The sequence below is a fragment of the Rhinatrema bivittatum genome, chromosome 4 (genome assembly GCF_901001135.1).
Source record: "Rhinatrema bivittatum chromosome 4, aRhiBiv1.1, whole genome shotgun sequence".
NCBI classification, from domain to species: domain Eukaryota; kingdom Metazoa; phylum Chordata; class Amphibia; order Gymnophiona; family Rhinatrematidae; genus Rhinatrema; species Rhinatrema bivittatum.
In genome coordinates, this window is record NC_042618.1 from 219,501,187 (window position 1) to 219,529,091 (window position 27,905).

At 43.7% G+C, this 27,905-nt stretch overlaps 1 protein-coding gene across 1 annotated transcript in view; it reads left to right on the forward strand.

The window, feature by feature from the left end:
• Positions 1-844: 844 nt before the first annotated feature.
• The window catches only part of LOC115090520 (sodium-coupled monocarboxylate transporter 1-like), a 96,007-nt gene continuing 68,946 nt past the window's right edge, over positions 845-27,905 (forward strand). Inside the window, exon 1 of the mRNA XM_029599721.1 lies at positions 845-1,502. Coding sequence (XP_029455581.1) covers positions 1,152-1,502 — 351 coding nt within the window. The 5' untranslated portion in view covers positions 845-1,151. The remainder of the gene's footprint in view (positions 1,503-27,905) is intronic.

Here is a 27,905-nt window from a genome sequence, read left to right on the forward strand (position 1 = left end):
TAATGCTTTGAAACCTGGAAGTGTACACACATGAAGCTGAATAACAACTGCACATTCAAAGACAAATGTACGTGGGTACCTTGGATTTGAAAATCGGCTTTTTTATGGGGCTTAAAAATACACAGGCACTTTTGCAGTTATGCACCCAACTGAAAATTTACCCGTTGTAATTTAAAATCTGAGCCAACCCCGATTTTAAATTTTTGACCTGGTTTATGATTTGGAAGGAGAGGCACTCTTTTTTTTTATAGTTTGCAGAAATTTTTCTAATGCTGCTGCTGCTACTGCAAAAAAAAAAAAAGTGGAATAGGTACTGCCGTCTAGTGAGATATTACCAACCTGAATTGCTACCCAATTGCCCACAGTCAGCTGGGCAAATACAAGCTGGCACAAATTAAACATCCGCATCAACTCTCCTTAAATTCAGAGCCAGCTGGTCCTGAAATTCAGAAAGGAGATGATTCGCTCTGGACAAATCTGAGCTTGTCTCAGCAAAATGGATTGCACAGCAGGCTGGTGACAGCCAACATTCCAAGTTAGAGGTTAATCACAGTTTGTTTTTTTTCATCTTTATATTAGCCGGGATTATTATATCAGCCTTTATTCATTAAACTTATTGCTTGCCTTATTTTTCTGGGCTCGGATGATATTAGAAACTATGCAGCGCTTGGCATGACATAGAACCTACCCAAAGTTGGAGGGAAAAGGGATTGGCAGCCACAAGGCGGGGTTCCCTCTGACCAGGTTGCAGTTGCACAACCTTCTTTTTGTCTTGCTTCTCGTCATTAGGCCAGCTTTATAACCTGACAAGGTAGCTGAGTGGGAACCAGGAAACACTGGATGATCTCAGCGGTACATATGCAGCAAGCACTACCTGACAATGTGCTCATTCTGATACACGGCAGATGCAGAGCTTAGCAGACTGAACGCCTGGCTACTGTCAAGTGCAACTTTTTTGTTTGGCAATAGGTCGAATTAGAACCTTAGAAAGTTGCAATTCTCCAGAAGAAGAAAACTATTGAAATATATATATATATATATATATATATATATATTAAAACTTGCTCCACTAAAAAAAAGACTTGCTTCAGTTGAGGAAAAAGGTTATATTAAGGGGTTAAAAATTCTAAGCTCTTTGTCGCAAGGGGAAAATGAGCACATCAAATGCAACTGGCTCCTTCACTGTCTGGGACTACGTGGTATTCGCTGCCATGTTGATTATTTCTGCCGCCATCGGCATTTATTACGCGTTTGTTGGCGGTGGCCAGAAAACTACGAAAGATTTCCTGATGGGGGGCAGGAGCATGACCGCCGTCCCCGTGGCGCTCTCCCTCACCGCCAGCTTCATGTCTGCAGTGACTGTCCTGGGCACCCCCGCGGAGGTCTATCGATTTGGGGCCATGTATGCCATCTTTGCCATCAGTTACACGTTCGTGATTGTCATTAGTTCAGAGATCTTCCTCCCAGTTTTCTACAGGTTGGGCATTACCAGCACGTATGAGGTAAGAGCTGGTTCTCAGACTACTAAACTGTCCAAAGATTATAATTTTGAGGCGCTGAAAAAATGTACCTAAATGAAGGTTGGCAAAAATAATCCAGTTTAGATCTGGTCCTCTTCCTCTTCCCTGGATTAAGCCAAGCCTGGTTTAGTTTAACTAACCATGGCTTGACCCTTTTCTAAATTCATAAATATTATAAATGTGTTCGTAGTATATAATATTATATGGCTTTTTTAAAGCGTTCTCTGGATGACATAATTTAAAAGAAAATTTTAAATACAACAAAAAGAATGTTAGTAGTAGCAGTGTTTAATTCATTCAATCATTAATCAGTGAATTCATTTTGTATTTATTTGGTGCCCTGATCCATAAGGTCAGTCTGAGGTGCTAGGTGCTTAGAGAAATTTGAATGCAAGATTATGGCAAGCCTAGATGCTGAAGGGAAGCTCTCCATTATATGACATTGGGATGTTTCATCATGGCACTACATAGCCCTACAGAAATATGTATGGGAATAGATTTTTAAAAGACAGCTCAGTGGCTAAGATAATTGGATAGTTTAAGATTCTTAACTTTAGTTGGGTTTCCAGCTACAAACCCTGCAAGTTGGGTGAATTGATTTGAACTTTAATTCAGAATCATCCATTTGAGTAATGCATATTTGATAATTTTGGGAAAATGTGCATGCAAAACCAAAAATACACACATACTTTCGATGATTATAAAACAGCATGTATGCAATTATATGCATATATGCTATTTTTCCACGTTTAACTGCTTTGAAAATTTACTCAATGAGCTTCTGAAAATTGCTACTTTATGCACATAACTCCTTTGAAAAGGTGCTCCATATTGCTAATTTTCAAAGGTTTTACATGGATAAATGGGCTTTGAAAATTGCCCAGATATATGCTACTTTTACACATGTAACTCTGTTGAAAATTCACTCCTGTATGTAGAGATAGAAACATGGCACATTACTCACCTTTCCTCTCTCTTTTTCTCATTATAATATCACACCCAACTCTAGTAATAACTCACTTTTACGATAATTGTTGGCATCATATATTGGACAATAGATCCACCCTATGACTCCTCCAAATAATCTAATTTCCTTTATTCTCCTATTCGGAAGATCCTCCTGTCCTAGGACTTTCTAACTATGCTGAATCAATCTCCCTCTTGCTTTAGCTTCCTTCTACTGTGCCCATATTTGGCTGTCCTCCAAGCCTGTTACATCATACTCTTGTTGGGTCTGAAAATCTCAAAGATGAGCACACTCAAAACCATAGGCAGGCAAACACAAAGGAATCTGTTCAAGGGGAAAAGTTGTCCTGAGTGTCTGTTTTGTATTCATTTGTAGAGCAGAAAGCATAGCCAAGATGTAGAGGGCAGAGATAGCAATGACAACGTTAACCCCTTTGAACCTGGGTTTTTGATGGAGTTCTGATACTATGTCAACATTCAACTCACTGCTCTCTGTCCAGATTCAGTTCATGTTAAATGTGAATCTTCTTACCTCTGCTTGGAAAATCTGATTTCCAATTTTAGTTTAAAGCAGTGATGATTGGTAATTGTGAGTCACAGAGAGTGTGGGGTTTAGCAGTCATATTGTGGGGTATTTCACAGAAAGTTTAAGATAGATAACAGTTATTTAAGGTAGAGAGATCACATTGTAGGGCTAAGATGTCTTAGTACTAAGTCATGTGAAAACTGCCTCTGTAACACAAGTTACCTACCTGATAGTTTTAATGCTGGCTTAGTTCCCAAGTGCCCAATATACCAAATTAATGATAAACAGAATGTGCCAGCATTACCCCTAAAACATTACCCCCAAATCAGTTCTGGAGTCCTTACCTCTGGAAGGACCTAGACACAGTGAAAGTGGTGCAGAAAAGGACTACCAAAATGGTGTGGAGTCTACATCAGTAGCCTTATGAGACTTGGAGATTTATATATGTACAGTATACACTAGAGCAGCGCTTCTCAACCAGTGTGTCGCCAAACACCAGCAGGTGTGTCGCGTCTCTCGGTGTCCTACTGCCCCATTGTACTTTCCTTCTCCTTTTTTCAGCCCCCGCGGGCCAATTGGAAGTCTCCTTTCTTTCTACCCCCACTGCCCAATGGGAAGCCTCCTTCATTCTGCCTGCCCCCGCTCAGGCCAATCAGAAACCTCCTCTCTTCTACCTGCCCGTGGGAGTAGGGAGAAGGGAGGAAGCCTTTGATTGGCCGGTGAGGCAGGCATCGCCTAGCCCGGGGGTCAGATGGGAAGAATAGCAGTTTTGAACTCCAACGAAGCAAGGCTGCCACGAGAGCCCATTCCTGTGGTGACGAAGAGAAAAATCCGACCCCGATGAAGCAAGGCCACCACGGGAGCCTATTCCCATGGCAGTGAAGAGGAAAACCCGACCCCGACCAAGCAAGGCCACCACAGGACAGTGGCGGTGAAGAGGAAACCCGACCCAGACCAAGGCCACCAAGGGGGCCCATCCAAGTGGCGGCGAAGAGGAAACCCAACTGAGGCCACCACAGGAGCCCATACCCACGGCAGAACTGGAACCCATCCCTTCAGTGAAGGAAGAAGTTTTTGGTGAGAGCTGGTGTGTCTGTGTGTGAATGAGTGCCCTGATGAGAGCTGGTGTGTCTGTGTGTGAATGAGTACCTGGGTGAGAGCTGGTGTGTCTGTGTGTGAATGAGTACCTGGGTGAGAGCTGGTGTGTCTGTGTGTGAATGAGTGCCCTGATGAGAGCTGGTGTGTGTGTGAATGAATGCCGGGGTGAGAGCTGGTGTCTGAGGATGTGAATGGGTGCCTAAGTAAGAGCTTGTGTCTATGGGTGTGAATGGGTGCCAGGGTGAGAACTTGTGTGTATGTGGGTGTGAATGGAAGCCTGGGTGAGAGCTGGTGTGAATGGATGCATGGGTGAGAGCTTGTGTCTGTGGGTGTGAATAGATGCATGGGTGAGAGCTTGTATCTGTGGGTGTGAATGGATGCATGGGTGAGAGCTGGTGTCTATGGGTTTGAATAGATGCATGGGTGAGAGCTGGTGTGAATGAGTGCTTGGGTGAGCTTGTGTCTGTGGGTGTGAATGTGTGCCTAAGTGAGATCTTGTGTCTGTGGGTGGGAATGGATACATGGGTGAGAGCTTGTGTGTGTGGGTGCCTTGGTGAGAGCTTCTGTGTGGGGGTGTGAATGGGTGCCTGGGTGAGAGCTTGTATGTGTGGGTGAATGGGTGCCAGGGTGAGAGCTTGTGCATGTGGGTGTGAATGGGTGCCAGAGTGAGAGCTGGTGTGAATGGGTGCTTGGGTGAGAGCTTGTGGGTGTGAATGGAAGCCTGGGTGAGAGCTTGTGTGTGTGGGTGAATGGGTGCCAGGGTGAGAGCTTGTGCATGTGGGTGTGAATGGGTGCCAGAGTGAGAGCTGGTGTGAATGGGTGCTTGGGTGAGAGCTTGTGGGTGTGAATGGAAGCCTGGGTGAGAGCTGGTGTGAATGGGTGCGAGAGCATTTGTGTGTGATTGAGAGCTTGTATATAAGAGACCATGAGTGTGATTGAGAGAGAGAGAGACTGGTCAAGGAGGTGATGTGTTTCTGTGTAAGAGAGAGAGACTGGTCAGGAAGATGACTGGTGTGAGAGAGACTGAGACTGTTCGTGGGGGTCTAATTGTGTGTGTGTGTGTGTGTGTGTGTGTGTGTGTGTGTGTGTGTGTATGTGTAAGTGACTGGTTGTGGGCGCTAAGGAAGAGGACTGTGAGGACAGGGCTTCAGCAGCCCTTGCTGCTTCTGGTGAGTGCTATTGGCTTGGAAGGGAAAGGAGTAGGAGAGTTGCTGGAGAGGGTAAGTAAGGTGGCTTTTTAAATTTTTTTTCTTGATTGCCATTTTAATTATTGGGTATTATGCAATGTCTGCTGTTTTGAAATATTTTATTGATATTTGGACATGTTTTAATAATTTTTATGAGTTTTTAATTGTTGGATATTATTCTGTTCAGCAGCTGTTTTGTAACATTTTTAGTATAGATTTACAATTATTTCTGTGTGGGGCTCTATAGCAGCTTGGCTTATTCTGTTTTCCCAATAGGAAATGTATTAGTGTTTAGGGCCTGGTTTAATAGTTGTGTTTCTTAGATAGGGTTGTTACTGTTGAGTGTGTTCCATAATGCAGGTGTAACTTTGTGCGGGTTAGTTTGTGTGCATTATTGCAAATCCTGAGAGTCTGTTAGGTGCTATATTTCTCTTTCCATTTCTCCAGGTTTGCACTGCATGCAGAGTGGCTTTTTTTGTTTTCCATTCCAGTTTCTGTCTCCATATTTATAATTTGTGGTTTTTCTGTACTTGGTGAAGGGTGTGTGACTGAAGTGAGGTATTTTACTAGCATGTAGGCATTTGTATCAATCTTATTTGTTGTGTTTTCTCAATAGGATATGCATTAGTGGTAAATTACTGTCTTTTCATAAGGAAGGCTATTGTGCGTGGTAGTAAAGGAGTTTGTTTTGCTTTTACTGGGATGTCATCAGAACCAGAATATCTTTTTTGTATGGCGAGTTGTACAGGGTAATGCCCTAGATCTGCTCTGCACTCATTGCTGGGGGTTGAGGGGATTCCTGTGGATGCAGAGTGCATGTTTACATTTAGCCCTGTGATGGTCACATGTTCAGTGTGTCACGCATGTGAGAACCATCTGTCAGGTGTGTCCCGGCCTAACAAATGTTGAGAACCACTGCACTAGAGGAGAGAAGGGACAGGGAAGATATGCTAGAAATCTTCAAATACCTGAAAAGTATTAACAATGCACAAAAATCATGTACTACCATTAACAGAATACATGGGGGTAACCTGCACGATGCAGCAGTTATTACCATAAGCCACTTGCTGGGCAGACTGGATAGACCATTTGGTTTCTTTCTGCTGTCATTTGAATGTGAGGCTCCAAGAAAACAGACTGAGGAGGAATATGAGGAAATATTTCTTCGTGGAAAGCGTGGTGGAAACATGGAATGCATATGCCCTTCCAGAGTAGTTGGTAGTAGAGATGTGAATCGTGTGATCGATCGTCTTAACGATCGATTTCGGCTGGGGGGGGAGGGAATCGGATCGTCGCGGTTTTGTTTTTGTAAATATCGTGTAAATCGTAAATCGGGGGAGGGCGGGAAAACCAGCACACTAAAACATCCCTAAAACCCACCCCGACCCTTTAAAATAAATCCCCCACCCTCCCGAACCCCCCCAAAATGCCTTAAATTACCTGGGGTCCAGAGCGGGGGTCCCGGTGTGATCTTTTACTCTCGGGCCTGCGGTGCGTTGTAGAAATGGCGCCAGCTACCTTTGCCCTGTCATATGACAGGTCAAAGGTAGCACCGGCGCCATTTTGTTTTTTGTCCCCCGACGTCAGGAGCATAGGAGATCGCTCCCGGACCTCCCGGACCACTGTACGGCCGGCGCAAAATGGCGCCGGCCATACAGCAACACGATTCGACTGCAGGAGGTCGTTCCGGACACCCGCTGGACTTTTGGCAAGTCTTGGGGGGGTCAGGAGGCCCCCCCAAGCTGGCCAAAAGTCCCTGGGGGTCCAGCGGGGGTCCGGGAGCGATCTCCTACGCTCCTGACGTCGGGGGACAAAAAACAAAATGGCGCCGGCACCATTTCTACAACGCACCGCAGGCCCGAGAGTAAAAGATCACACCGGGACCCCCGCTCTGGACCCATAAATACATTTTCTCCTCTACGTCCACAGTCCAATTTCTTTAAACCATTCTATGTCTATTCTTATTTGACAGTTTCGTTTGCCCTTTATTTTTGCCATTGTATTTTTAACCCACTGTGATCATTTTATTTTGAATGTTTTATTCTGTATGTTTCCATTGTAAACGCCCCAAACTTTGGTGGGCGTGGGCAATGTGAGCTTTTTAAATAAATAAATTATTAAAATAGTGAGAGAGTTCAACAGAGCATGGGATAAACACATAGGTCAGGGCTTCTCAAATATTAAGCCAATGTGACCCCATTTTAGAACCGCAAAATTCACATGGCCCCCAGAGGACGGCCACAAGAAATCAGCAGAGGTGAGGTCCCTCTCCATCCCTCTCATCTTCCCCACATGCCAGCAGATCTCCTCTCAGTCTCTACCATCTCCCGTTGGTCCTTTCAACCTCTACCCCCTCCAGAGGACGTTCTTTCTTAACTTTTTCCCCTTCAGTGGCCCCACTCTTTTAACCTGTGCCCTGTCTAGTTGATCCCCTCTTACAGCCCTCAGCTCCTCTCACCTCTCCAGCCCCTCTCCTCTACCTCACCTCTTCTAGTGCTTTTCACATTCCCCACCTTATACCTTCTTACCGTAAGCCCTTCGTATAACCCTCAACGGATCCTGTTATCCTCTCCCTCTCACCCATCCTCTATTCCCTGCTCAATCTCGTCCCACATCACCTCTCTCTTATCTCCCTCCTCCAACCCTTCTTTCACATCCCCCAAATGATCCCCCAGCTCCGCTTTTACATTCCCTAGTTGATCTTCTGTCATTCCTCCTTTCTCAGCCTCCACAGCTAATCAGGGCATACCCTAGGCAAACCTTACAGCCAGGTGCTGCACCCCTCACACACATAATAAAAAATTTATGCAATAGCAGATTTTATATGAAAAAGGACAAAGTACAGTCTTCTGAGATAAAATTCGGCCCTTGGGCCTCGTTGTGTTTGGTTTATTACCTGTTTCAAGGAATACAATAAAAATTGCAAATTAAAAAAAAAAAAATCACAATAACATAAAGGTTTTATTTAGTGCATGTATTGCTATAGTCCCAGCCAGAAAACCCTAAAAAAGACACTTGGAACCCATATGGAATTAGGTCTATTGTAACACATGCTGGGTGTGGGCTTGGCCCTCAGAAAGTTATGAGAATATGTGAATTACATTTACATATCAAAACAGCACTAAATGCCAGCACTCAAGCATTAACAATCTTACCTATGAGAAGGCAACACTGCAAATATTACAGCAGGATCTAAAACACCCATTCACCTTCTTTTAGGAATACAGAACAAGCCAGGTTGCTACAAATCTCTATACAGAAATTACATGCTAGCAGGATTCCTCACCTTGGTTACATATGTGAAACAGAGAAACCCTCACCAAATACAGAATAAGATGATCATAAAGTTTAAATAAAAATGTGCAGATAAAAAAGCGGAACTGAAAACTGCAACAAATCAGACTGTATGCAGTGCAACATGGAAAAACTGAAATGCTACGATTTCTCATAAACCAAACAATAAAACAGTACAGTTCTCTGCTGTACTGGCATTTAGGGGTAGATTTTTCAGCGTGTGCGTGCATCTATGTGCGTGCGCTTCCCGGCATGCACACATGGACGAGCCTGGTGCACGCATGTTAGAAAATCCGTGGGCCATGCGCACATGCACGCCGGATTTCATAATACACGTGCGAATGTCTGGGCAGCGTGCGCAGGGTGGGGGGGGGGGGACGGGACTCTTTTGCAGTTTCCTCGCGTCGACACATTCGAGGCTTCCCCAGTTCCCTCCCAGTCCACTCCAATTAAGGAGTGGACTGGGAGAGAACTTCCCTACCTCCCTACCCAACCTCCCTTCCCTACCTCCCTACCCTACCTCCCTTCCCTACCTCCCTTCCCCTTCCCTTCCCTTCCCCTCCCCACCCCCTAAACCCTACCTAGCTTTTAAAATGTTTTTGTTTCAGGACTTACTTCAGCTCCAGAGCTGAAGAAAGTTGCGCACGCCAGCAGCCTGGTCTTTGGGACAGCGATCAGTGGTGCTGTCCCGCCAGTCCCTCCGGCCCACCTCTTCAAAGAGGCCCGGCCATGTCTTTTAAAATCCACCCTTTAATACTGAAGCCAGTGGGAGAAAGACAGAACCTCTTCTTCTCTGGCTGGCTTAACTGTACACATCTGGAGGTTGGGGTGCGTTGAAGGAAGGATCAGGATAGATGTCAAAATAGGGGGAGGGATCGGGGCTACTCGCAGGCTGATTACTATTTTATTGGGGGCATTGGGAGGGAGGGAGAGGGATTGGAGTGGCTCGCAGGCTACTTTAAAAACCATAGTTTAATAAGCCGCTAAGGGCTGACTTACTTGGATAACTTTATCTGGGTAACTCTAGCCTTGCATATTGAGTGAGTGATTCTTCCTGCTGAATATTTGGCATAAATCATCCACATAACTTTATCCAGATAACTTTGCTGCTGGCAATTTACTGAATATTGACCTCCAATACACCTTCTAGTGGAAAAACAGAACAAGCTGAACTACTACAGATCCCTTCACAGAACCTACATGCTAGCAGGATATTTCACCTCCATTACACATATAGGGCCAGATTTTAAAAAGGTTACGCGCACCGGGCCTATTTTATAAAGGCCCGGTGACGCGCGCAAAACTCCGGAGCTTGCAAAAAGGGGCGGGGCTGGGGTTGGGGTTGGGGACAGAGGCCTCCAACATAGTGGCCATTGCGTGCTGGCAGGCGCAAAAGGTAAAATAAAAATTTTGGGGGGGTTAGAGTAGGGCTGGGGGAGGGAAAGGTTAGGGGAAAGGGTGGGAAGGTCAGGTTAGGGGAAAGGGAATGGGGGAAGGCGGCGCGGCTCGGCACGCGCAAGGTGCACAATTGTGCACCCCCTTGCGTGTGCCGGCTCCTTATTTTATAACTTTCCCGCGCGCAACCTTTTAAAATCTACCCCATAGAACACAGACCCTCACCAAATTCAGAATAAAGGATCACAAAATTAGAAATAGAAATATGCAGATAAAATCTGAATTCTTCTTTGTTCTGCTGTCATGTCCTGTCCCTCCCCCCTCTTTCTGATACCTGCAGATAGGATAGGAGGGGGGCACAAAAGAGGAGAAGGGATTGGATTAGGGAGGGTTTTTCTTTTCTTTCACCTGTGCTCTGTCTACTCCAGGCTCACATCCTCCCCCATCCAGTTCCTTGCAGGCTGTTTGGGAGGGGAGGGACTGGAGTAGGAAGCAGAGGGCAGATCTCTGCTACCTGAGATTTTGAGCCCATAGGTAAAAGCAGCCTTGCTGATGATGCTCCTGCCTTGGGATTGACATCCAGGGCAGCCGCCCTCTTTCCCCTCCCCCATAATCCCAGCTCTGATGGTGAAACTTCATACGTGGGGAATGTCTAATTTTTTCTGGACTTAAAGCTTAGGGCACAAGAACACTCAAAATCAGCAAGAGGTTTTTTTTTAATCAAATTTATTTGGCTTCTTAAAAGACAAGTGTTCTTGTGAGATGCACTATGCCCTCTATCTGTAGTAACTTGCATCTCAGTGAATCTCTGACATGCCCTGACTTATATAATCAAACTACAACATTCCCGAAGCTTCCAGAAAGGTGTATCCGCCCACAAACACATGATACTGTTGTCATGACAATCTATCCTGTATAGGAAATGCTTGTGAGGACCTCCCTCAACTAAGAATTCTTCTAACCCTGTTCCTCCTCCCATGATAAAAGTTCCTTTATCAATGACTTTGCTGGCTTTGTTCTTCTGTTCTTCTCTTGATATTCTTTGTTGTATAAACAGGTAACAAGTCTGGTGTTTGAATAGAAGCTCAGCATGAATTCCATTTCTTGGCATCAGGGTTTACTTGAAAACTGTAACCTCACAGGATCTTCTTTTCAACTGATTTCTGTTCTTTGAAAGAGGCATCTGCAAGACAAAAGCTTGCATCCTGATTTCCTGCAAAATAAGTTTCCATGTATTGTGGTGCAGATATTGTCATTGATGCCTTCCTGGCCTGTAATTATAGGCTTTGCAGAGCCTGCCAGTAGGTCGATCTCAGGGATATTCTGCAAGTCATGCTCAGAAAAACACTCAAAGTTCATTCACCTTTGACAGGCTACAATACCGCAAAGGCATCTGGGAATTCTTGGTTATCTGCTCGGCCTATTCTTCAGGAAGAAGGAAGAGAGGCCTTGTATGGGCACTTACAACCAGTCTGACTCTTTCCTCCTGTGACTGCCCCTTGGTTTACTGGTTTCCCTCGTTTGTGAAGGAAATGGCAAATTCAGATTTTGTGGCCTTTGCCATAGATGTAGAATCAGAAAAAACCAAGAGCTGTGCCCCTGTGTACCAGGAAGTGCTGGGCAGAAGCACATGGAGTTGGGTTTAGTTTAGTTTTTCCCCTAGCTTTCAGCAAATCCCTGCTAAAAATAAAACAAACACTATATATGCATGTGTGTGTGCACGAAAACTACAGGGAAGTGAACAAGTAAAACAGAAGCTAGTTTGTAAATACAGATGAGAATTTAGATTCTATTGATATTATGTCAATTTGTTCTTCAGTTAGATAAACACTGATTCTACATCCGTCAGTTGTAAATTATTAAAGCAGCAATTCCAGATAACTTGTTTTTACATCCTGTAATTCAGTAGGAATTTAATTAATTACTTTATTTATTTTACTTAAGCACATTTACCTATTGCCTAACCCAAAAGTTCAAGGCAATGTATAATAAAAAACAACAAATGCAATAATATAAATAATTCAAAATAATACAAATACATAAATGAAAAGTAAAAGCTAATAAATAAAAATAGCAATGAGGGTGATATTCAGCAGTGGCACTACTAAGACAGATATGTTAGTACTTATCTGGCTAAGTAGCGACAGCTGAATATCTGGCCCCACTGATCTTCCACCACTTAGCCAGATAACTAGTTATCCAGCTAAATAGTTAGCCAGACAAATGGCAGGCGGGACGAGGGCATTCCGGAGAGGTTCCTACTTAGCCTACTAACTATTTAGGCAACAGAAGCCAATGTAGCTTGACAAATACTGGAGTCATATGGTCCCTCAGAAATTGCAACTGGAAACCATCTGAACTGCTGCATGTTGGACCATCTATAGGCTATGCAAAGTTTTCTTTGGCTGGCCCACTAAAAGGGAATTACAATAGTCAAGCTGTGAAAGAACCACACTAAGAGCTAGATTCATCAAACTATTGCATGCAATAGGAAGAGGGGTGTGTTTTGTGGTAATAGCCTATTTATCACAATGTGCCCTATTACCACAATAATGTTTTGGTAATACCACAATTATTGGAGCGAGAGAGAGAGAGAGAGACAGAGAGAGAGACTAGTTATAAGGCTCTTCTAGTAGTTAGGTATTTTTATCTCTATAGGAGGCCCACCTAGTATCTCAAGGTGAGATTTAGGTAGTAGGGTAGGGGTTAGGGGCCACTTTGTCATGCAGAGTGAGACGTACGTACAGAACAGTGCACTCTTGTTAAGATTTGATGTCCTTCGGAGTGAGGAAACTCACATAAAGATGAGATTTGTATAATGTTCTCTCAACCTAGCTTGATGGACTCTCTACCTGAGCTAGGTTGAGCTAGGTTGAGAGAACATTGAACAAATCTCATCTTTGTGTGAGCTTCCTCACTCCAAAGGACATCACATTTTAACAAGAGTGCACTGTTCTCACTCTGCATGTCAAAGTGGCCCCTAACCCCTACACTACTAACTAAACCTCACCTCGAGTTACTAGGTGGGCCTCCTATAGAGATATAAAAACCTAACTACTAGATTTGCCTTTCCGAAATTTCAGAAAAAATTCATTTTTGAGTTAGCACGTGCTAACTCCCATTAGTGCACACTAACTCCCAATAGTGCACACTAACTCTACCGGGTTAGTGCGCAGTAACCCGAAAATCATGGCCCCCGAAAAAAACACCCTGAACCACAGGAAAAATGAAATTCCCTTGGGGGGGCTCGAAACAAAGCCCGACATGAAATATTTACCCGAAGCACATCTCTACTTTTCACATGTGTTAAGGTGCTTTTTGCATGCAAAAAGGCCATAATGCAAGTAGGAAAATAAACCCCTAAGCTGCTAAAACAGAGGATCATTCCATTTCTGGAATCCAGTAGATTACAAGATCCAAGACAGCATGGCTTTACCAGAGATAGATCTTGTCAGACAAATTTAGAGCTATTTCTTTGATTAGATGACCAGAGAGTTGGAATAGCAGAAAGTGCTAGATGTAGTGTACTTAGATTTCAGTTAGGCTTTTGACACGGTTCCACATAGGTGACATAATTAAATTGAGCATCCTTGGTATAGGCCCTGAAATGTTTGACTAGGTTTGAATATTTATATGTATAGTCAATGTGTCTCCAATGCGTCTGTCTTTGTGCGTTATAATTAAATCACCACTAGTGAAAATAAAAATTTAAACCATATAAGATCCCTACATTTATACCATATTTAAACATATTATAGATTTAAAACCATAGTATAAAAACAATTATAAAGTATCTACTTGTAAAATATGTATAGAAACAACAGCACATATCTTAGTATCCTGATCTCACCAGAGTAATTTTCCAAACGAGACTAATGCGTCAATGGTTCAACTTATGTGCCTGGCGAATTACATCTTTAAATAGTCTATAAATAATAAGATGTCAATCATAACCAAACTTACTGAAAACAAATTCGTTCAATTAGATATTTGAACCCACAGAGCTTTCTGTATGCCCAAAATACATAAGTAGCTACTTCAAACTTAACAATAGGCCAACAAAATATTGCCATCATTATGCAAAAAATCTAATGGATTATGGAGAATCTTAAATCATTGTAATATGAACCTTAATGATTTTTATCTTAAAACAGACCATAATACGATGTCAATCTTAATGAAGCTTACCAAAAGGCTGACCATTCAATTTGATTGTTCAAACCCACAGGACTTTCTGTATGCCAAGAAAAAATAAATCACTGCTCCAAATGTAACCATTTAGCTGAAATATCGCCACCATTAAAGTAAATTCGTCAAATAAAAAAGAATCTTAGATCATGAATTGTTTTTATATTATGGTTTTAAATCTATAATTATTTAAATATGATATAAATGTCGGGATTTTATATAGTTTAAATTTTTATTTTTGCTGGTGGTGATTATAACACGCAAGACAGCCGTATCGAAGACACGTTGACTATACATATAAATATTCAAAAAATACAAGGTAGGATGTATTTATAAACATTGGCTCTATATGAATATTTTTGGCAGTGAACACCTTTTTAACCATATTTCATATATGTCATAGTTTTTATACATTTCCCCTGATGAAGCCCTCCTCGAGGCGAAATGAAGACATCTTTGTCGGGAATAATAATCTTAATAGCTTGATCATGATAACATGTTCGCTGTAGTCAGCGGAATATAGCTCCAGTGAGAATCTTTTGAACAAGCAGCAGTTTTTCACTTAAGGCAGCAACAATTGATGAAGAATATATTAAGCAATGTATCAAGCACGCTTTAAGATATTATTTGTTACTAGTAATGTTACATGTAACATTATCTTTTTTTGTAATTGCATCTTTATTGAGTTTTACAATATTAAAACAAAGTGATAGTTTGTAAAGCAATAGAGAGTACAAATTAGGAAAATACATTCTATAATAAGTAAATTACAATGAAAAAAAATAAATCAATCAATCTCTCATCCATCATAGAGGAAATCAAGAGGGGGGAGGGGGGGAAGAAAATAAAAGAGGTGAATAAAGGTAACATATTTCCAGATAATTCAAATGCAGCGTAAGACACCCCACCAAATGCAACAAGGTGGGGACAGCCGACGGCCCGAGAGCGGGAGATGGCTCCCGGGACCCCCAGGTAATTTTAAAAAGTTTGGAGGGGGGGGGGGGGGGGGTCGGGAGGAAGCAGTGGAGCAGTGCAGAGTAGTGTTCTCTCACACGGCCATCTTGGTTCTGCCCCCCCCCCCAGACATAACATTATCTTTTTAATTGTTAGCCATTTGTATATACATAATCATATGTATCAATAAATTGCATGTGTTTGCTGTATGATTGGTGAGCTTGATTATGATAGTTGAAATGGTCTTCAAAATTGTCTGTGCTTACTATCTATAAAATATTTAAATATGCTGTTCGCAATTGATAACATTTAAAGTGTGAGTATTTTTCTATATTCTCATATTAAAAAATTTATGGAAATTGTTTTAATTTAAATGTTTTTATTTTATAAAAAAAAAAGGGATATTGAAGTATTTTGTAGCAGAATTGTTCTCTCTATATGGCTTTTATATTTATGTTGTGAGAAAATTAAGTTGTACTTTCCTTCCCATTTTTGTCAGCAACATTGCTGAAGGATTATTGGGAAAGGCTAGCCATTTTGCCAATGATAGCGAAATCTGCAACAGGATAGACAGCCAGGAAGGGGTGGAAAATATAAGGAGAGATCTAGCAAAGCTTGAGGAATGGTCTAGGGTATTGGCACTGTGAGTTAATCCTCAAAAATGCAGAGTTATGGATTTAGGCTTGCAAAAACCCAAGGGATAGTATTGTGGGTGAAAGTTTAAGTTTGAAAGGAGAGCATGATCTGTGGATGATTGTATCTGATGATCTTAAGGTGGTCAAACAGGTGGATAAGGCAATGGTAAAAGCCAGAAAGATCCTTAGGTGCCTAGGGAGAGGAATGGTCAGCAGAAAAAGGGAAGTGATATTGTCCTTGTATAAGTCCATGGCAAGCCCTTATTTGGAATGCAATGTACATTTCTGGAGAACGCATCTTCAAAAGGATATAATTTGTTTGGAGTCAGTCCAGAGAGTGGCTACTTAAATGATCAGTGGTCTTCCTTGTAAAGCATATGGGGATAGACTGAAAGATCTAAATATGTATGTTCTGGAAGAAAGGCAGGATAGGGGAGAAGATATGATAGAGCCATTTAAATACCTTGAATGTTTCCATGCACAGGAGGTGGACCTCTTTCAAAGGAAAGGAGGCTCTCAAGCGAGGGGTCATGGGATGAGAGTGAAAGGGGTAGACGCAATAGGAATCTAAGGGCGGGTAATAGATGTATGGAAAAGCCTCCCCATAGAGGAGATGGCGACAAGGACAGTATCTGAATTCAAGAAGACATTGAATAAACACAGAGGATCTCTGAGGGAGTGGTAGGGATGATAAACTGAGTAGTTGTGGGGATGGGCAGACTGGAAAGGGTGTAATGGTCTTTTTCTGCTGTCATGTTTCTCTGTTTCCATAAATAAGGAATTATTCAGAAAAGGCCTGAAGCCAGGCCTTACTCGAAACAGAGGCAATATGAACCTCCAAAACACTGTGCAGTATCTAAAAGCACCCCCAAACTCTTTACAATGATTTTTGGTTCTAGAAGTCACCCATTTACATTGATAAAAATTCTATAGCTAGGATACCTGATTTACTAATCTAAATAATCTCCATTTTTGAGGAATTTGTCCTTAATTTGTTGGTTCCTATCCAATTGGAGACTTACGCTAAACTTTTAGGGGTCAATTTTAAAAGGAGCGTGCTTGTTACGCTCTCCTCCAGAGGGGAGGAGTTAGCAATCTGTTATCGCTCACTCCGCCAGGAGGGCAGAGTTAGCAATCTGTTCTGCTTTCTTCCTGAAAGGGGGAGGAGTTAGCAATCTGTCATGATCTGCTCCTCCAGAGGGGAGGAGTTAGCTGTCTGTAGTGCTTACTCCGTCAGGAGGGCAGAGTTAGTAATCTGTTAGCAAACTGCTGTTAGATGCTCCTATAAGGGAAAGAGGTAGCAATCTGTTATGGATCAACTCCCCAGGGAAGAGGAGTTGGCAATCTGTTCAATGATACTCTTCTGAGGAGAGGAGCTAACAATAGATATATTGTACTTCGCTATTGAGATAGCAATCTATCATGCCTCCGCTAAGGAGTAGCAATCTGTTATATATAGGCTGCTGGCAAGTCCCATAGAAAGAGGAGTTAGCTATCTATGTAATACTTCCATAAGCAGTGTTAGTGGTCGGTAGTGGTTAGCTCCCACAGAGTGACAGTAGTGTAAGGAATGACCACTTGCAGGAAATGGTGAATCCCTGGGCTGATGGCAGATGACAGCGCCCTCAGGAGGAGATCCTGAGAGGAACCACCAACTAGGCAGGAATATGAAATAAACTCAAATAGTTCTATATTAGGCTGGAAGCTGAACCACCAGTGGTGGCAGAAGTGAGTCATTGTGTCTGGCAGGGCTGAAGTCCTTCTGATACTGGAATATAACCTCTGGGTTGCTGAGTTGTAGAGAGAGACTAGAAGTAGTGAGTAGACAGGGTATACTGGATACAAGATGGTACACTCACAATAGTAGATGTCTGCAATGGTCTGTATGCCACAGAGAGTCTTCAGTCTATTCAGGAACAGGAGCCGTAGGCGAGCACTGGTTCCTATAAACAATCTGTAATAAGAACTCACAATAGCTGTATATGAAATGGCTTCTAGAGTAGAAGAGAGTCTGTAAAGGATTCTAGGAACATGGGCCCTCATGGAGCGAGCACGGTTCCTATCTGCAATCTTGCCAATGTAACTTACGAACTCTGTACCTGCAATAACATCTTGGAAGGGAGTCTTCAGAGTTATAGGAATGTAGGCCCTCGTGGAGCAAGTACCGATTTCTATCTACAATAGAACTCACTGGTTCACGTCTGCGATCGCTTCCAGGCAATGAGGAGTCTTCTGAGTATTCAGGGACGTAGGCCCTCGAGGAGCGAGTACCGGATCCCGTCTTGGCAATCTGAAATCAAGAAGAGAGAGCGGAGCCCCCGTGGAGCGGGTACTCCTGGTAAGTTTGAAAAGGCCGAGCAGTGAAGAAGGATTCCCCTCGCTGACTCGGATCGTTGTTGCAAGTATCGTGGACTGCCGAAGCAAGTCCTGTTGGAGTTCCTTGCTGACTCATTAGAGGTTAGCAAACAAAGACCTTTTAAAGTGAAAATGGATGACGTCACTACAGGGGGACACCCCCGAGGTTTGCGCCCTTGCTGGTACAAAGTCTGGAGCGCGAGCGCGCCCTTACGTCATCAGGAGCATGGCGGATCCATAGTGTCAAGCCAGCCCGGGGACACCAGGACCAAGAGGCAGGGAGAAGCCGCGGCTGCATCTGTCCATCAGAGCCGAAGGGAGTCGCTCCCAAGCTAGAGAGGGTGTAGCGAGGGCGAGAAGCGGCACAAACGCAACAGCGCTTCCATGTGTGCACGGTTCCTGGTGCGTGCACATGGACGCGCCAATTTTATAACATGCGTGTGCCAGCACAGGGGGAGATTTTGTAACCTACGCAAGGCGATGCAGTCGGGCCTCCCCCAGTTCCCTCCCAGTCTGCTCCAATTAAGGAGTGGACTAGGAGGGAACTTCCCTATCCCCCTGCCTAACCTTCTTACCATTTCCCCTCTCCACCCTGACCCCTAACCTCTGGAGCAGAAGTATTTTCCACTCACCGGCCGACTTCCGAGGTGCATTTCCCCGGGACAGTGGCTTATGACTGCTATCCCGGCTGGCCTCCATCCCGCCCTACCTTGCCCCTCCCCGCCCAGATCACGCCTCTGGCCCGCCCCTTTCTCAGGGCCAGGCACGTCTGAGTGTAATATGAGTTACATACGTGGCTGGGCCCATTCTAAAATGCGCGCAGCACGCGCAAGTCCCAGCCACGCACGTAACCCCTGTTTTTTATGCGTGTGGCCCTTTGAAAATTAACTTGATATTGAACAAAGTCTTCTTGGCTATCCAAACAAGGGCAGTAAATTTGAAGTACATCAATATAGTACTTAAATTTAAACTTGTATGACTTAATTATATCTAACAGGAGGTGGAGATAAATAATAAATAAAACTGGAGACAAAATAGCCTACTGTGGCATGTAGCTTTCTACAAGGTCTGGGTTTGAAGTCTCTAGACTACTGATTGATTGAGAGCTATTAGTAAAAAATGAAGTGAACCACTGAATGGCTTTGTCTCCAGTTATATTACCCAACTTTGAGATTCAGATTGAGGGATCTATGGTGGCAACAGCCTTCATTACATCCATTAATACCAAAAGGAAAGATTTTACAGGGTCAGTCTTAAATGATCTAACAAAGTGACTAATACAGTTTTCATACTAAATTTGCGAAGGAAACACATGTCCCTTAGGACAATGACAAGGATTCAAAGTACAGAAAGCGACCCATGTGTTCCCCAAGAGGCTAGGAACCTCTTCCACACTTAAAGGCTCAAATTCCATCATCTTATTTGGACAGTTTTCTGGTACTAAGCTACAGGTCATATCTTCACTTGCTGCAACAGTAGCCATGTGGTGAATTTTTAGAATCTTGTCCTTAAATTAAAAGAAACAACACGGGTACACTCCAAAATAGAGAGTGTAAGAGGATTACTCAAGGGGGAGCTAACTAATCGCTCCAACACAGCTAAAAGTGCCTTAGAACTATCAGCTGCACCAACAATTTCATTCTCAAATTATATGCATTTGACTTCCTGTATAGCAAATTTATAAACCTGGATTTGAATCTGAAAATGTATCTTATCCACCTTGGCCTGTAACTATTTGTCTGCTGCTGTGCTTCAAGTCGTGCAGCTCATCAGTGTGGGGTTAGGAAAACTAGAGCACCAATTCTCTCAGGGAACAAAAGATCATAGGTCAGAAAGAGAGTCAAATCCCAAACATCAAGCAGGTTGAAGAAAGAATTATCAGTATCAAAAACCACATCTTTCTTTAATCCCATTTCCAGAAATAGCAAGGTCAGCCTTCTTGTATTGTCCTTTCTTTCTGAAAACTGTCAAATAGGAATGGCTGCTCTTTCAAACAAAACTTCACAACATGCTCGTCTGACCAACAGACTGGGAGGATTTCTAAATTAATGGCAGACATAAAGGAATTGCAACTAAAAAAAAAAAGACCAAATCCAAAATATGACCAGCAGAGTGAGTAGGGGAAGAAACAATCAGCTTAAAATCCATAACTGATACAAAACCTGTGCATTCCCAAAAATTGGAAGATCCGCTTGCACTTTAAAATCACCCAATAACCAAGAGGAAATACATTTAATAAAGCCTGAAAAGAGACTATGCTGTCATCTGTGGCAGACTCTGTACTTACATACCAAACATACCAAACTGATTTGTTTCACCTCACTTGATCAATATACCTTGGGAGGAATTTTATGAACTGATAAACTATCTATGTAAAATACTGCTACCCCCACCACCCAGCTTTCACCTCGGCTCCTGGCTCTGGCCAACCTTGCATTTGTTCCTGTTACTCCTTCTTGCTTTGCCTGGTTCCCAGTAAGGACCTTCTTTTCTGGACTGTCTTGTCTGGTTTGTTTGTTTGATTCCATAGTTCTTGTCTGTTGCCAATCTTGCTTTGTCTTGTGTTCACCTTGACTTGTCATTGGTTCTTGTTTGCCTGTGTTTGTATATACATTGCCCTGTTCTTGTGTCCCTGTCCTGTCCTTGCCTTGTACTGTTTGGACCTCTTAGTGGCTCTCCTGTGTAGCTTTTCTGTGTGTTGTTCCTGTGCCTTGTTTAGGCTTCCCAGTGCATTTGCATGTGATGAGCACTATTACATTCACTCTGCATTGGACGCATGTTGAATAGGTGCTAATCCACTTATTGCTGAGCGCACTGTATTGCATCGGTCCCTATACGTTTTACCCTGTTCTTATCCTGTCTCTCCTTGCTTCTGCCTTGTCAGCCTTGCCTTGCTGTCTTCCTACCGGACACTGCTTGCCCAGCCTTGCTTTTGTTTCTCCCACCAACCTTGTTTCCCTCTCCTGTTTTACCTTTCCTCCCAGTCAGCCTCCCTTAGACTGATCTTCTGTTGCTGACCTGGACTGACTCTGCCCTTGCTTTGCTGATCTCTGATTGTCCCGACCACTGCTTGGACTCTGACTTTGTCTGACCGCTGCCTACCCTGACCACAGCCAGCCATGCTCCCTGTCAAGAAAGTACTGCTGGCCACCAGAACCTTCAAGCCCAAACCAAGGGCAGATGGCTGGACAGGTGGAAGATCTTACCCTGCTCGGCCAGAAAGCTCTGCACTGAGCCTGTTAGAGGAATCCCCATATCCAGCCGGTCCTACTGTGACAGGATGGAAGAAAAGCTCATGTTTTAAAAAGAGCACATTGGCATTAGGAAATGGCTTTTTCTGATCTCTGCTGCAGTCAGTGATCTCACTTACTGTGATAGAAAGACAGAGGTTTTGCTTTTTGTGTTCTTTTGGGTAGAGTAGGATAGGAGTGCAGATTGAAGCAGTGCCAATGAGACTGATTTTTGTGTCTCTCTGATGCAGTGAAGAGAAGCACAGCCTTGCCAACCTTTCTTGGTTCTAACAATTTTTTTGTGTGTGCAAATGGAGTCAATCAGCAATGCACATACATGTACTGTACATGTGAGAGACTGAGTTTGTGCACAAGCAAGCTGCTCTGGCAGTGCTTGTCAAGCATCGAACTGAACTCACTCTGTAAACTTGATTGGGTGTGTGACAGACACACTCATTCAGTACTAGAGTGGTACTGTGAGTGCTGGAATTCTACCTATATGATGTTGCCGATGTTAGTGTAACTGCAAACACCCATTCATGATCTGCCTCTAGAAACAGAGATGGGTATGGATTGCCCCCTGGGGCATCATGATTAGGTAGTGATGAGGCAGCTGATACAAATTCTGAAGCCCTTCAAGGATGCCACAGGGATCTGACTACCAGAAGCACCACCCTGGGCATGGTAGTTCTCATATTAAATATTCTGGAGGAAAAGAGAGAGTGTTTCCATGAGCAAGAGGGTATGGAAACAGAAGTGTTTCAATTTGTGGATTCCTTACAACAGCAGGTGCAAGAGAAACTGAAACCTCTGACAGAATACAAAACTTATATGCTTGCCATGATTTATGATCCATAGGTGAAAGTAAGTCTTGCCCTCTGGTCCCAGCACCTCACTTACATAAAGGAAATACTGGCAACTAGGGTGCATGAACAGGAGTGCCAGAGGCAGATGTGCAGTGGGGATATAGTGCATTAAAGAGTGGCCACCCCAGAAAGTAGTGCGAGCATAGCAGCATCCAGTCAGCTACCTTCCCCAACTCAATACACTAAAGCCACATTTTTCCCATAGAATCATATCTCCTGACACAGGCCATAGCTAAAGCAGCTGGCAACAGAGATTCTTGCCCCAGATCTCAGCAGAAATTTCTGTGACACTTTATCTAACAGAGGACATGGAAACAGACGTGCTGGGCACATGTCCATGGTCTGGCCAGGCCAAGGTGACCTAGCATTATCTTTTCGGCTCACTAACTAGTGAGCCGAAAAGATAATGCTGCCTAGACATTGCCCAGCAAATGTGTCTCCTGAATGGCAGGGGACATCATGAGCCCTCATTGTTCAAGGATGATGCATGAGTTGATGGAAAAATTGGTCTTTTTGAAATCAATCTGTTTCTGCTGGATTTCTCAATATTTCTGTGTGAGTGACAAGATAACTGAAAGCAAACAAGAGTACGCCGGATTTTAATAGATACGCGAGTAGCCGTGCGTATCTTTTAAAATCCGTGGTGGGCGCGCGCAAGGGGGTGAACATTTGTGCACCTTGTGTATGCCGAGCCCTGCACGTGCTGCCCGTTCCCTCAGAGGCCGCTCCGAAATCGGAGCGACCTCGGAGGGAATTTTTTTTTGTTCCCCCCCCACCTTTCCCTCCCTTCCCCTACCTAACCCACCCCCCAGCCCTAACTAAATCACCCCCACTACCTGTATTTTAAAAGTTACGCCTGCCCGAGCCAGCTGCCGGCGCGCCATTCCCCGGCCCGGGAGCAGTTTCGGAGGCCTCAGCCATGCCCCCGGAACACCTCCGGGCCAGCACCACGCCCCCGACACCCCCCTCCCAAGCAAAGCCCCGGGACTTAAGCGCGTCCCAGGGTTTTGTATGCACCGGCAGCCTATGCAACATGGGCTCGGCGCGCGCAGGGGGAGCTTGGGGCAGATTTTCAGGGGGTACGCGCGTATCTTATGCGCGTACCCCTTTGAAAATCTGCCCCAATATGTGAGAGATAGTTTTGCACATATTTTGGGAATTGCTGGGTGTAGTATTGTACTGTACAACAGTAGTATACTACATAGAATAGCCAGCCAGTAGAGTGTGTGTGCCACTGCCAATCTTTCTAACTCTGATGGTCATTCACTAAGCCGTAGTATTTTTCTTTGAGGGAAAAATACCATGGAATTCACCAAGCTGTGGTAAATGAACCAATGGCTTGGTGAATCACCCTGTTGCTTAGTAAATCCTGTGGTATTTTCCCAGCAGGAAAATACTGCAGCAGTGAAAGCCTCCCCACCCAAATCATGCTTGATGGCAGCCTGATGACAATGGGGCCACTTGGCCTGAGTAAGAACCCCCCAAGTAGTAAAACCCCAGGGGTCTACATTAGACCCCCCCCTGTCATACCATCATGCCATACACCTACCGCTGTTGCAGATGGCCTTTCGTTGTAAACGTAAAAAAAATAAATCTTTTACTGGACAGGAAAGCCTTGCTCTCCATCCCCTACCCCACCCCTTGACCGAAAAAACCTAGCCCTGGGATGCCAGGATACCTATCCTGTGGATCTCTCCTTTAAAAAAAAAAAGTGTCCCTGGTGGTCTACTGGACTCTCAACCCCATCCCCTCGTACTTCCTCTTACTTAAAAAAGCCTCAATTTAGTGCCTCCTAGACTCTAGAAGAGGGCGGCAACCATTTTCCAAAATGGTGCTGCCCAGCCCTTGCCTCATTACTTGATAAACTTTTACTGGATGGGGGAAGTCCCACCCCTTACCCCCAAACCCCACTCTTTGATTGAAAAAAAAACCAGTTTTTAATCCAGTCAATCACTCTAGTGCCCATGCCAAGAATGCTCAATTTATTTGTCAAAGGCCTTACTGAAATCCAAGTACAGTATATCTAGCTGTGATGGATATGCTAGGATCTTGGTTAATCCTTGTGCAGAAGGAAGACATATAGCGTGGTTATAAGGAGATATGGGGGGAAAAAGCAGGCTGAAAAAAAGCTACAATGACCATCAGTGGTACTACATTGCCCAAAAATCCTGAGAACTAGCATATGGCAAAACAACAATAATCAGCTGAGGCAGGATGAGTCTGCAGTTGTTTTGCTATAGGTTGTTAGGCAGTATAAGAGAGGGAGTTTTACTGCCAGAAAGAGGGAAAAGGGTAGGAAGGAGGAGTAGCTTCAGCCCCATTATGGAGGAACCTTCTGCTGAGGATGAGCCAGATCCTGATTTATAGACATTGCCAGCATGTAAGCTAAATCCCTTTTGATTGCCATTAACAGAAACATTTGCACTCAGTGTGGGGCAGTAAAACGGATTCCATATAGACCATGTGTGAGTATATTACAAGGATTAAAATAAAACTTAGGTTTAAATTGGCTGGACAATATTGTGATTTCTAGAAGCTATAGACTGGGCTGTTTATAACATAAAGACCTGAGAGTTAATTAGGTTAAACAGAGTGGACAGCACAGTTAAGGAACATTTCTTTTATTAGATGATAGGCATGGGAAAAGCTGAATACCTATTACTAAGCCAGGGACTAAGGTTTGTTTCTGTGAAGATACTAAAATCTTGTGCAAATTGTTGTGGTGTTGAACCCTTGGCTGAGACAAGGTTGCTGCTACCTGTAGGGGGAACCCCAACAGGTCTTCGTCGTCAGCAGGCAGAACTGGATGATGTGGAGACCCAATTAGACCTTCAGCAGTACCAGCCCTCGTTCACCGCAGGTTGAGCCCTTGGGTACTGGGGCTGGCTGGACTTAGGTGGGGGTCTCCGGGGGTGTAGAATTCCATGACGAGAGCCAAGGGCGTAGTCTGACAGGCCACAGCCGAGGCTGGCGGCAGTTGAGCAGAGGTCCAGGTACATTCCAGAGGTCGAGCAGGCAGTAAGCAAGTGGAGGTCAGCAGACATTCCAAGGTCGGGGCAGGCAGAGGACAGGCAAAGATCACAAGGCATTCTGAGGTCGGGGCAGGCAGCAGGCAAGCAGTGGTCAGCAGACGTTCTGAGGTCAGGGAAGGAAGAAGACAAGCGAAGATCCAGAACACGTACCGAGGTCAGAAGCCAGAAGACAATCCAAGGGGAAGGAGTCAGGAACATGGAGTCAGGAACACGGCAACAAGCAGCTCTCAAGGAGTTAGACTTGACTTGTTGCTGAGGCATCTGATGATTGCAGGACCCAAGGCTAAATAGGCCACAGGCTTGATATCATCAGGAGCGTGCGACTTTTCCCACCACTGGCCCTTTAAAAAGGAAGGAGCAGTGCACGCAGGCACCTAGGGAGCCAACCAAAGGCAGCCACAGGGAGAGCATCCCTGACACAGCGCTCTGAAGAAGACTGCAGGACCGGCATTGCCTGTGGGCACCGGCGGGGATTCCCCGCTGCAACGAAGGGAGCCTGAGGACTTCCTGATGCTGGTGGTGAGCGGGGGCCGGTTGTTGCTTGGTGCAGCTGGCCCGCATAACACAAAATGTGGCTACTGATATAAAGAATTAATATCTCCAGTGAGTGGATATTATGAGGGCTGCTTTAAAGCTTAAGAAAGTCAGGTATAACAACCTGAGAAAAGGAAAACTGGTACTTTATTCCCTCCATAGAGTCACTGCTGGGGAGGCTGCAATGTTAAGGTTTGTGCATTGAACCTCAGTGGAACACTAGGACTTGCCTCAGATTGTCAGCTGTACCTTTTTTCCCCCAGTGTAGATTGAATGGGGGGATAATTTAGCTGGAAGTCTTGTTCTTGTCTAATTAATATTTGGAAATAGAGAATGTTACAGGGAAACCACAGGGAACTAGAACCATTGTTAATAATTAAGCAATAGCTAGTGAGTTAAGTTGAAACTGTTCTGAAGTTAATAAATCCTTAATTATGGAAAGTTGCTATTGATAAGAATAGTGTGGGTTACAACAAGATGTTTTAAGGGCTAAAATTAGAAAATAAAACAAAAGTGATTTTAGAAATGTTTTCCCTTTTGAGAGGAAGCTGAGACAAATGTAGTAGGAGTGAATTGAAGGTGGAACTCTATAAGAGTCAGGACAACCAGATTAAGGGAACTGCCCTTCCAGATTAGAAGGAGTGGTTTTAACTACAGTGATTGTGTTTAGTAAAAAAAAAAATAATAATAAAAAGAATGTCTTTTGGATGTGGTGATTCACTGTGCATTGTGGAGGGTCATTAACACAGAACTACTTAATCAATTTAGAAGCAAAAAAAGATGCACAGGTGCCTCTACAGCAGGGCTTCTCAAACCAGTCCTGGGGACCCCACAGCCAGCCGGGTTTTCAGGATATCCACAATGAATATGCATGAGATAAATTTGCATATGCTGACACACACACACCCCTACCTGATCTTGTGCTCAGTTAAATCCTGAAGTTGAATTTTATTTTAAATTAGCCAATAATTTGTAGAGATGTGAATCGTGTGATCGATCGTCTTAACGATCGATTTTGGCTGGGGGGGGGAGGGAATCTGATCGCCGCGGTTTTTTGTTTTTTTTAAATCATTTAAATCGTAAATCGGGGGAGGGCAGGAAAACCGGCACACTAAAACAACCCTAAAACCCACCCGACCCTTTAAAATAAATCCCCCACCCTCCTGAACCCCCCCAAAATGTTTTAAATTACCTGGGGTCCAGTGGGGGGATCCCGGTGTGATCTTCCACTCTCGGGCCACGGCTGCGTTAATAGAAATGACGCCGGTGCTACCTTTGCCCTGTCATATGATTTAAAAAAAAAACAAACCGCGGCGATCAGATTCCCTCCTCCCCCAGCCAAAATCGATATGACAGGGCAAAGGTAGCGCCGGCACCATTTCTATTAACGCACCCGTGGCCCGAGAGTGGAAGATCACACCGGGATCCCCCCACTGGACCCCAGGTAATTTAAAACGTTTTGGGGGGGTTCGGGAGGGTGGGGGATTTATTTTAAAGGGTCGGGGTGGGTTTTAGGGTTCTTTTAGTGTGCCGGTTTTCCTGCCTTCCCCCTTCCCCCAATTTACGATTTTTGACGATAAATCGGGGGAATTCCTATTGTATCGCGCCTCTAACGATTTTTTACGATTTAAAATATATCGGACGATATTTTAAATAGTCAAAAAACGATTCATATCCCTAATAATTTGGAATGCTTTTATTGCTGTCAGTTTTGTTCTGCATTATCTGTGTTTGCATGGTTTGAAATGTTTCCTAGTTATATAGAATATTAAGAACGTGCAAATCTTTATTTAAGTGACTGTGTTTATTAAAGAATATAAGAGGCTGTTTATGAAAATAGTTTTATCTTTAAATGAACTTAATCTTATTTTATAAACTTCAATTTCCCTTGTTTCATTAAGACTTATTTATTTATTTTATTTTATTTATAGCTTTTCTATACCGACTTTCCAATAACAGAATTACTGATCAATTCGGTTTACATTTTAAACTTTAACAGTGACAAGTAATTGTCTTACAATGAACAGGAAGAAATAACTTGGAAATAAATATATGGGGATTATAACATAGATACAATATATAAAGCCTAATGTAGGCATAGGCATAAAAACATATCTCATATGAA